Source organism: Myotis brandtii, unplaced genomic scaffold (assembly GCF_000412655.1).
Source record: "Myotis brandtii unplaced genomic scaffold, ASM41265v1 scaffold513, whole genome shotgun sequence".
Lineage (NCBI taxonomy): Eukaryota > Metazoa > Chordata > Mammalia > Chiroptera > Vespertilionidae > Myotis > Myotis brandtii.
Genome location: NW_005369552.1, coordinates 270694 through 281486, shown reverse-complemented (window position 1 = coordinate 281486; position 10793 = coordinate 270694). Strand labels below are relative to the sequence as shown.

Here is a 10793-nt window from a genome sequence, read left to right as displayed (position 1 = left end):
GCCTGGTTGCCCCATGCAGCCTGCTTGTTCAGTCATTTGGTCGTCTCTCACTAACCCCCGTGCCGGCCTGGTTGTAGGCAGCCATCTTGTGAGGGTGTGAGGGTTAATTTGCATATTATCTCTTTATTATATAGGATTGCTGTGTTTTTGTCAGTTGCTAGCATTTTATGTATATTCTGGTTATAGACCCTTATTACATACACAGTTTTTAAATATTTTCTTGCAATCTATCGATTGTCTTTTCACTTTCCTATGTCCTTTCAAGGACAAATACGTTTAATTTTTATGAAGTTCAGTTTATCTATTTTTTCTTTGTTTCCTTGGCTTGGTGTCATATCTAAGAAACCATTGCCTACTCCAAGATCACGAAGATTTACACCTAACGCTTTTTTAGTTATAGCTCTTATATTTCGGTTTTTGATCCATTTTAAATTGTGATTGGAGAACATGCTATGTACAACTCAATCCTTTCCATTTTATTGAGGCTCTTTTTTATGGCCTAGCAGATGGTCTATCCTGGAAAATGCTTCATGTCTACTCAAGAAGAATGTGTATTCCACTCTTGATGGGTGAAGTGTTCTATAGATATCTGTTAGGTTAGTCTATTTTTTCTTGTTTTTATACCTAGTTGTTGTATCTATTATTGAAAGTAGAAATCTTAGATTACTATTGTTGAATTATTTATTTTAATTCTATAATTTTTTTAAAAATATTTTTATTGATTTCAGAGAGGAAGAGAGAGGGAGAGAGATAGAAACATCAATGATGAAAGAGAACCATTGATTGGCTGCCTCCTACAGACCCCCTAATGGGGATCAAGCCCACAACCCAGGTATGTGCCCCAACCAGGAATTGAACCAGGACCTCCTGGTTCATAGGTCGACGCTCAACCACCAAGCCACGCCAGCCGGGCAATTCTATAATTTTTGCTTCATGTACTTAGGGATATGTTGTGGTTATATTTATAGTTGTCATAACTTGTTAATAAATTGAACCTTTCATATTGTAAAATGTTCTTTTCACTAGAAATAATTTTTGTCTTAAAGTCTATTGTGTCTGAAATTAGTATACCTACATAGTCCTCTTTAAGATACTATTTGCGCCCTAGCCGGTTTGGTTCAGTGGATAGAGTGTAGGCCTATGGACTGAAGGGTCCTGGGTTCGATTCCAATCAAGGGCACATGCCCAGGTTGTGGGCTCAATCCCCAGTAAGGGGTGTGCAGGATGCAGCCAATCAATGATTCTCTCTCATCATTGATGTTTCTATCTTTCTCTCCCTCTCCCTTTCTCTTTGAAATCAATAAAAATATATATATTTTAAAAGATACTATTTGCATGGTGTATCTTTGTTTCTCCTTTTAATTTTTACCTATTTGTGTCTTTGAATCTGATGTGTGTCTCTTGTAGTCAGTATATAGTTGATCATGTTTTCTTTTTAATCTGTTCTGCCAATCACTGACTTTTGATTGGAGTGTTTAATTTGTTTATATTTGATATAATTACTGATAAGGTAAGATTTATGTCTGCCACTTAGCTACTTTCTATATCTCATTTTTATTTGTTTATCTGTTCCTCCAGTTTTTCCCTCTTACGTTAAATAGATATTTTCTAGTATGTCATTTTAATTCTTTTGTCATTTCTGTTCATATATATACAGTTTTTAATTTATTCCAGAGAGAGAGAGAGAAAGAAACATAGATGTGTGTGATAAAACACCAATCAGTTGCCTCCCGCATCCCCCCGCCCACCACCACCAGGGATCAAACTCATAACTTAGGTATGTGTCCTGCCTGGGAATCAAACCCGCGGACCTTTTGGTATATGGGGCAATGCTCCAACCAACTGTGTGTGTGTGTGTGTGTGTGTGTGTATGTGTATATATATATATACATATACATATGTGTGTGTGTGTGTGTGTATATATATATATATAGTTGTTTTGTTTTGTTAGTGGTTGTGCTAGGGATTACAATTAACATTGTAATTTATAACAGTCTAGTTCAGATTAATACCAATTTAATTTCACTGGTATATAAAAACTCATATATAGCTCCATTCCTTCCTCCTGCCTATGTGCTGTTATAGTTATACAAATTACATCTTTATGCATTATATACCTATCAAAACAGAATTATAATTATTACTTTTTGTGGTTGTCTTTTAAACCAGATAGGACAAAAGAAGAGCTATTAAAAAAATACTTTTATGCTGTTTCCATATTTATCTATGTGACTTTCATCAGTGCTATTTATTTTTTCATGTGGATTGTGTTGCTGTCTAAATACCTTTCATATCAATCTGAAAGACTTTAGTATTTCTTGTATGGCAGATCTGCTAGTAACAAAATATTTGTTTTTGTTTATCTGGAAATGTCTTCAGTTCTCCTGTTTTTGAAGGATAGTTTTGCTGGATATAGACTCCTTGGTTGAAAGTCTTGTGATTTTGTTGTTGTGTTTTCTTTTTCTTTTTAGCAGTTCGATTATGTCATCCATGCCTTCTGGTTTCCATGGTTTCTGAAGAGAAATCAGCCGCCAATCTTATTGAGAGTCACTTCTATGTAATAAGATATTTCTCTCTTGCTGCTTTCAAGATTCATCATACTTGGGAAGATTTTGGTCATTTCGTGTTTAAATATTCTTTCTGCCCCTTTCTCTCTGACTTCTTGTGGCATTCCCATTATACATATCTAATATTTTTTATAGTGTCTCACAGGTTCTTGAGACTCTGTCCATTCTTTTATTTGTTTTTTCTTTCTATTCCTCAGACTGGTAATCTCAATTGACCTAACTTCAAGTTCACCAATTCTTTTCTTCTGCCTGTTCAGATCTGCTGTGAGTTCTTCATTTCATTTATTCATTTTTTAAATACAGCATTTCTATTTGGTTTTTATTATAACTTATATTTCTGTATTGATATTTTTATTTCGTAAAACAATCTGATATTTTCCTTAGGTTTTTAGACATGGTTTCTTTGTTCTTTGAACACTTTTATAATATTTTATTTAAGTAATTGTTGTGATAAGGCAAATGTCTGGGACAGTTACTGTTGACTGCTATTTTTCCTGTGTAGGGGCCATACTCATTTGTTTCTTTGGATGTTTTAAAAAATTTTTATTGAACACTTGACATTTTAAATAATGTAATATAGAAGCTCTGGAAATCAGATTCTTCTTCCTTTTTCAGGATTTGTTTTTGCTGATTGTTGTCTGTTTGTTCAGTGACATTTCTAAACTAATTCTGCAAAATCTTTGCTCAGGTTATGGCCAGCTAATGGTCAGACAGATAATTCCTTAAATGCCTGTAACCAATAAATTTCCCAGTCTTTCTGAGGGACTCTGTGTTCATTGTGGGGCACATCTTCAACACTCAGGCAATAGACAATTCCTCCTTAGCCTTCATTGCTGGTTTTCACAAAATGTCAGGATTAGCCAGAAGTGAGAGCTCAGTGCCTTCTCAGTTATTTCAGATGCATGCACACAGCCTGGACATGTCAAAACCCCTATGGAAATTTCTATCCCTAGTGTTAAAAAACAACAACAACACTTTTGATTAGCCTTTTTTGCCCACCTTAGGCAGCCACAATCTTAAACAGTTGCCTCTGATTTTTTTCCCCAATGAATGCCCCCAGTGTAAAGTTTGATTTTACTGAGTGAGCTCCAAGTCAGGTTAGTTAAAAGACTTCCTTGTGAGTGGGGTCTTTCAGGGAACCAACAGGTCAATTAATGACAATTATCTAGAAATGGGGCTTTGAAAGCATGCCAGTCTACCCTTCCAACTGTGATTATGGACATTTGTTTTTCCAGGCTTCTATGGAGCTAAGGAGATGGGGACGGAAACGGGGCAAGTTCAAATGCCATAGAGCTCACTGTTTGTACTGAAATTTAGCCATTTTTCTTTAATAAATGCACTTTGGCTTGCTACCGAACTTTGGCTAATTTCAAGATCTCAGAAATAGTTGGGTCTAACAGTTTTTGCCAGTGTTCGCATTGCTTTATGAAGGAGAGGCTTTTCAGGTATCCTTAACCTACCATTTTCACTGGCATCACTTGAATTTATTTTTGCATATTTTAACCCATAACTATTTTTATCATTTTTCTTTTTTGAAAATATATTTGTATTGATGTCAGAGAGGGAGAGGGAGAGAGAGAGAGAGAAACATCAATGATGAGAGACAATCATCGATCAACTGCTTCCTACACATCCCACAGTGGAGACCGAGCCCGCAACCTGGCATGTGCCTTGACCAGGAATCGAACTGTGACTTTCTGGTTCATCAGTTGATGCTCAACCACTGAGCCACGCAGGCCGGGCTCATTTTTCTTGTTTCTAAGATGCTCATATTATTTGAGTTTCATTAAGTACTTGTCATTGTGCTGGCACTTACCATGTATCAAGTTTTATTTTACTTCTAACCATGCATTGTTTTATTTTACTTCTATTACAGCTGCCCCACCACTGACACTAATACTGCTACTAATAAGATAGTGTATGCTGTTACACTGTATATTTCCTAATGTGAATCATTGTTATATCAGGGAATGATGCCACTGTATTATAAGTTTTATGTAATTTTTTCTCCATAAGAAGAGCCAGACTAATGGGAATGGAAGTATAACCTTCAGCAGGAAAGGAGGAAGTTCCTCAGTTTGGCTCTGGTTGCTGTAAGAGCTTTTTGATTTTATTTTAAAAATTTAAAAAACATACCTGCAATAGAGCACCCTCCCTAGGAAGGAAGGTACATACCATAAAAGTCGATCTATTTTTAAAGCGTACACGTTAGTAGTTTTTAGTATATTCATGGAAGTATGCAGTCATCATTACAAATTTTTAGACCATTTCAACACTCCAAAAAGAAATCTCATCCCCATTAGCAGCCATTCCAATTCCCAGGTGTACAGATTTTGCATGGTCTTTCTCATCTCTCTTACTTAAGCCCTGTAATTCTTAGTGTTTTGTAGATGCTTGTATTAAGGTAGCAGAAATGCTGGCATTATCGTTTGGGCTTTTGCCCTCAGCATCAAAAGTATTCTTTCTGAGGTCACCATGACTTTTTTAATGCTTAATCAAACTAATGCTTTTGATCTTTATCTTATTTGTCCCTTGTGTGGCATTTGTGTTATTGGCCACTTTTTCTTTGGTGACACTCTTGTCTCCCTTGATTACGTACTTTGAAGTCTTGCTCTCCTTGTCTCCTCTTGTCTAGTTGTTCTTTCTTAATCTACTCATCTGTCCCATCTTATTTAAATACTAGAGGTCCGGTGCACTAAATTTGTACACAGGTAGGGACCCTAGGCCTGGCCAGCGGTCAAGGCTGATCTGTGGGGTAACCGGCAGGGTGATGGGGGGGCGGGGGCCGCTGGCACCCACCTTGGCCAGCCTGGCACTGCCTACTTGCCGGCCCCATCCCTTGCTTGCACCGCCTTGAGGGCGATTGGGGTACCGAGCTGACCCGCTCACCAGCTGGCCCCAACCCCCAATTGCCCCACTGCTGCCATTGGTCACCTCACTCTGCAGGGCGACCAGTGGGGCAATAGGGGGGTGGCGCCAGCCCGCTTGCCAGCTGGCCCCACCTCCTGCCACTGCCCACTCTCCAGCTGGCTCCGCCCCCTGCCGACGCCTGTTGCCTCCCTCTACAGGCTACCAGCAGGATGATATAGGGGGCCCTGCTGGCACCCACCTTGGCTGGCCTGGGGCGTGCGGGTTGGGGGCAGCTCCTGCATTGAGTGTCTGCCCCCTGGTGGTCAGTGTGCGTCATAACGACCGGTCATTCTGCCGTTGGGTCAATTTGCATATTAGGCTTTTATTATATAGGATAGGTATTCTCAAAGGTTCTCTCTGTAGCCTTCTCCAGTGCTGGCTAAGATCACTCTTTCATATTTTCACATATTTTAAAGTATCTTTATTTAGTTCCTATTAGCAATTTGCTGCCCCATTGGGAATTTAAGTATACTTGTTTCTTTACCTCTCTAACAACTTTAGATTATCTTTTTAAAATTTATTTTGCATTTTTAACAACAATAAGATAGGCTTTGTAGTTATTTAGTTTGTAGGAGTTTTTTGTTTGTTAGCTAAGCTAATTCCCAGTGTTCACATTCTGTTTGTATTTCCCTTTCCTAGTCCATGTTTTTCATTGAAGACTAGCTATTGCCCATGTATATATTTGTGTATGATATACATTTTGGAACTTAAATGTTTATCTGTTTAGTCACAAATATTTTTTATGATCCAGTTTTGTCTCAATTTTTTATTGAAGAAAATATTTTTAAATGCATTTCTGATTAAATCTACTTACAAAAATAGTTTTTCAGTGATACAATTTTCAAACTTATTTGTCAAGTCCTTGTAGGAACATTCCCTAGAGTGCTGCACAGCAGTGCAGTAGGGAAAGTCAGTCATCTTCTTAATGAGAGGAATAGAAAATAACTAGTGGGAGAAAGTTGGGTAAAAACTTCCTAATGATTCTTTTCAAGAACTTGAAATCCAGTACTTAAATCTTTAGTTCATGAGGGAAATTTTATTTCTTAATACTTAAGAGATAGCTTTCCATTTTAATTTAATTTAATCCTATACTTAATTTTTATCAAAATGCTACATTTTTAAACAATATTGTCATTGAATGAAGATCTACGATCCTAGACATAAAATTATGTCCCTGCTTACCCCAATATGAAAATACATGGTGTCTGAGTCATGTTGGGCTATAGGGATGTGCATCTAGCTCTCCACTAATCCCCTTTCCTTCTCCCACTCTTCAAACTGGGTATTAGTCATGTTCTCCAGTAAACGGGTCAGATGGAAAAGACACTTCTAATATCTGTGTAAAACTTTATTTAAATGTTTAAACAAGTACCTTGTGCCCTTTTGTTTGCTTAAATAAATAAAATCAAACAAGTTAATAGTTCTTATTTCTTAGTGCTTATGTAAGTTTCCCAAGTACTTGAAATATATGTTTAACTTAGATAGCATAACTGTAATTCCACTATTGCAATTCTAATTTTACAAACTAGGAGATATGTTTTCTTTATTTCCTTCCATGTCTATTAATTATACTAGTAAAGTTATTTGGGCCTTTGCTGTGTTTTCCTACAAAGTGTAAACCTTCAAATGTTTTGCTATCATTAATGAGTAAATGTGTGACATCGGCCGTGAGAGTGCAGAGGCATATGGGCATTAAGGTCTAAGCACTAATTTCCAGTTCTGTGCTTAAGTCAGTAAACCTGTAGAAAGGGTTGTACTCAGAATTTCAGAATAATTCTTGCAGTATTGAGACAGCTATACTGTATACTATACTGTTGTATATGTTTCTGGTACTAATATATGCTCAAATTTTTATTGAAACATTCTTTGAGATATATACCAAACCATTGTTTATGCTGATGCCTTGTTTTAAATTCGCTATGTGGAGTGGTAAGAACTTAACTTCAAGTGGAATTATGTACCCATATGGGTACCTCTAGGTGCTTTATGCAACAGAAGCCACTGCCATTCTTTTGTTGTGGTACGAGCCATTAATCACTTTTTTCCCCCTTTCAAATAATCTGGAAACCACCTAATATTCTCTTTCTAGATGTCCTGGAGCTTCTCATCAGAGAGTTGCCCTAGAGAGAAGGAAAACCAGTAAAACTCAGACAGAGATTGAGAATGAAAATGGAACCACTATAATAGATCTCCCAAGTACCCTATCGCCCGAAACGGACTGCTCAGGGACAGGCACAGTGCCCGCCGAACGGAACTTGACCTCTGCCTCTCTTCCTGTATGGACTGAGGAGCCTGGCCTGGACAACCCTGCCTTCGAGGAGAGCACCATTGCTGATAGTATGTGCTAGTCACCTCTTTCTTTTTATGTTTTCAAATCAGACATTTACTTCCTTCCTACTTCACCCTCCAATTTTCTCAACATGCATTTTTTTCCTCTTAAAAGAAATAATTTTATTGAGATAGGGTGTAATCACCCTAAGTCTATAATTTGAACAATTGGCATTTTAGAAACAGAACATGACCTTTACCCTGGAGGAAGATGCCCCCACCCTCTTCTGTTGTAGTTCATGAATTCAATAGTCATTAATTAACAGCTTCTTCTTGTTTGCTCCTATGTTCAGAGTTTGTTCCTTCTTGTCTAAAAAATCAGTAACATCAAGAATGACAAAACTAATACCTTGGATTAAGTGCTTACTCTGTGGCAGGCCCTGTGCCAAGCACTTCACATAAATTAACTGATTAAGTGCTTGTTACAGTATTAAGGTATTTTTTTTTTAATGGTGAGAAAATTGAGTCTTGAGAGATTAATTGGTCAAGCTCATACTGCCAAGAAATGGCTGGATATCTGTCTCTAAGGCCACACTTGTGACTACTGCACTCTGCTGTCAGCCACTAATCTGACTGTACAACCCACTAGGAGCAAACAGAAAGCCTGTAGTCCTAGATATTGGGCATATCTCGTAGTTGGCCCTAGGTATTTACTTTTAAATATGATTTTTCCCTTAAAAATTTCAAATTTTACTAAACATTTCCAATTTTCCCTGCCACAGCTATAACTTTTTTCATCTCCCAAGGCTCAACACCCACCTCTTAGAGGTGATGTGATTACTCTCTCAGCATCTATGGTGATTACATACCACAGAGTTAGTCTTTTCCTTAAACTGCCTTGCATGTTCACAGATGTTAATGGTTCAGACTTTCTCTTATAGTTAGGACAAAATGATTGTCTTTTAATATTTCTTTATCAGATCATTGTGTCTTCCCTAGTGATCTGATACATAGTAGCAATTTGTTGGTTATATACTGATCACCTTTGAAAGAGGAAATGTTTAGATAATCTTAACGTATAGATATTTTTTGTCACTATCTTTTTCTTATCCAGTGGTATTATTAGTTATTAATCATATATTAACATAAGATGATTTATTTACCTGAAGAACATCAAAATATGAAACATTTATTTTCTTTCTCTTTTCTTTCTCATTTTTAACTTCGCAGCCACACAACAGCCACCTAGTTTACCAGAAGGTGAAATCACCACGATTGAAATTCACCGATCTAATCCTTACATTCAGTTAGGAATTAGCGTTGTGGGTGGCAATGAAACACCACTGATTAACATCGTTATCCAGGAAGTCTATCGGGATGGGATAATTGCCAGAGATGGAAGGCTCCTTGCTGGAGACCAGATTCTTCAGGTATCAATTTTAATTCTGTTAATTTGTATCATTTTGCTCTTATTCATAAATTTAAAACTTGAAAAATCATGGTACTGTGGAACTTAAATTATATGAAGGTGAGTTTTGCTGTTCTTTTATGTAAAACATTAGAATTTTGTAATTTCTTCTGTTTACCGATATACATGGAGTATATTTTTTTCTTCCTACCTTAATTTCAGTCCCACATGTGTAACACATTTTACACATAAGGAAACACACTCAAACAAGTTCTATAATTGCCCTCGGTCATCCAGCTAGTACATAGCAGATCCAAGGATGCTAATTCAAGACTGTCACTAACCCTGTAATCCTAACTGCTATTCTCTACTTAATGCTAATTGTAAGTTAATTTTAGGAATTCTGTACTTTAATATGTCTTTAGAGTGGATTTCTTTGTAAATAATGATTGTATATCATTTTTACAATGTTAGTTTCCTTGGGAAATGTTACTAGTATTTCTATAAATGGGGTTGGGGGCAGAAGATAGTCACAGTATGGTCATAATTCTTTCTTTTTTTTTTTTTAGGTCAACAACTATGATATTAGCAATGTGTCGCACAACTATGCCAGGGCTGTCCTTTCACAGCCCTGCAGCACCCTACAGCTCACTGTGCTTCGAGAGAGACGCTTCGGTAACCGAGTGAATAGCCATTCTGATGGGAACTCTCCACGAGAAGAGATTTTCAATGTGGTTCTTTATAAACGGGACTATGGTGAACAGCTCGGCATCAAACTTGTACGAAGGACAGATGAGCCAGGAGTTTTTATTCTTGACCTACTGGAAGGGGGGCTTGCTGCGCAGGACGGGAGGCTCAGCAGCAATGATCGCGTGCTCGCCATCAATGGGCATGACCTGAAGCACGGAACTCCTGAGTTGGCCGCCCAGATCATTCAGGTACACTTGAGATATGCATTCCTGATGCTTGGCCTTCATTACCATATATCAGTATTTTGTTTTCATCGGCCAATAACATAAGAATCTGGGCATAATTGATATTTCATTGGAAAAATCAAGCACAGCTATTTAAATTCTTCAAAATCCACAGTGGTATAACTTCATTATAGATAGAATCTTTTCTAAGCATTGTGTTCCATGAACTTTTAGGCTGGCTATTTATAGAGTGCAGTCTCTAAAGTTTCATTTCTCGTTTGCTCACTTGGCTCCATCTAGCACTAAGCATAACATACGGTGTTATCCACATATAACAAATGAGAAAAGTAAGGTTCAAAGGATCTGTGATTACCGAGGTTGTGACTTACCTCATCTCTTACCTTTCCATCTTCACTTTAACATACATAAAAATAGAAAGTCGTTTTTTATTAAGAATAACTGTCATCCCTATAATGCCTTTTTTTTCCTCTTAAGGAATTTAAAGCAATTCAAACACATAACATTTCTCCTCACAGTATCCCTGTGAAAAAGTAAGGATAGTTATCATCACAGAAAAACCATGTTTTTAGTAAGAGTATTAAACCAGATAAATTTAGAAAACCACCCAGAGAAGATTTCAGGTTCTGCAACATGCCATGGCATTTAACCCAATGTGGGTATCTCCTAAAGAGATCAGGGTGAAACAAAAGTGCCTTTTTTTTTTTT

At 37.2% G+C, this 10793-nt stretch overlaps 1 protein-coding gene across 6 annotated transcripts in view; it reads left to right on the top strand.

The window, feature by feature from the left end:
* The window catches only part of LNX2 (ligand of numb-protein X 2), an 83488-nt gene that overhangs the window by 47922 nt on the left and 24773 nt on the right, over window positions 1-10793 (top strand). For all 6 annotated transcript variants that reach the window (XM_014548568.1, XM_014548566.1, XM_014548567.1 and 3 more), the window contains 3 exons: window positions 7567-7814; window positions 8976-9175; window positions 9723-10091. In XM_014548568.1, the coding sequence (XP_014404054.1) occupies window positions 7567-7814; window positions 8976-9175; window positions 9723-10091 (817 nt within the window). The remainder of the gene's footprint in view (window positions 1-7566; window positions 7815-8975; window positions 9176-9722; window positions 10092-10793) is intronic.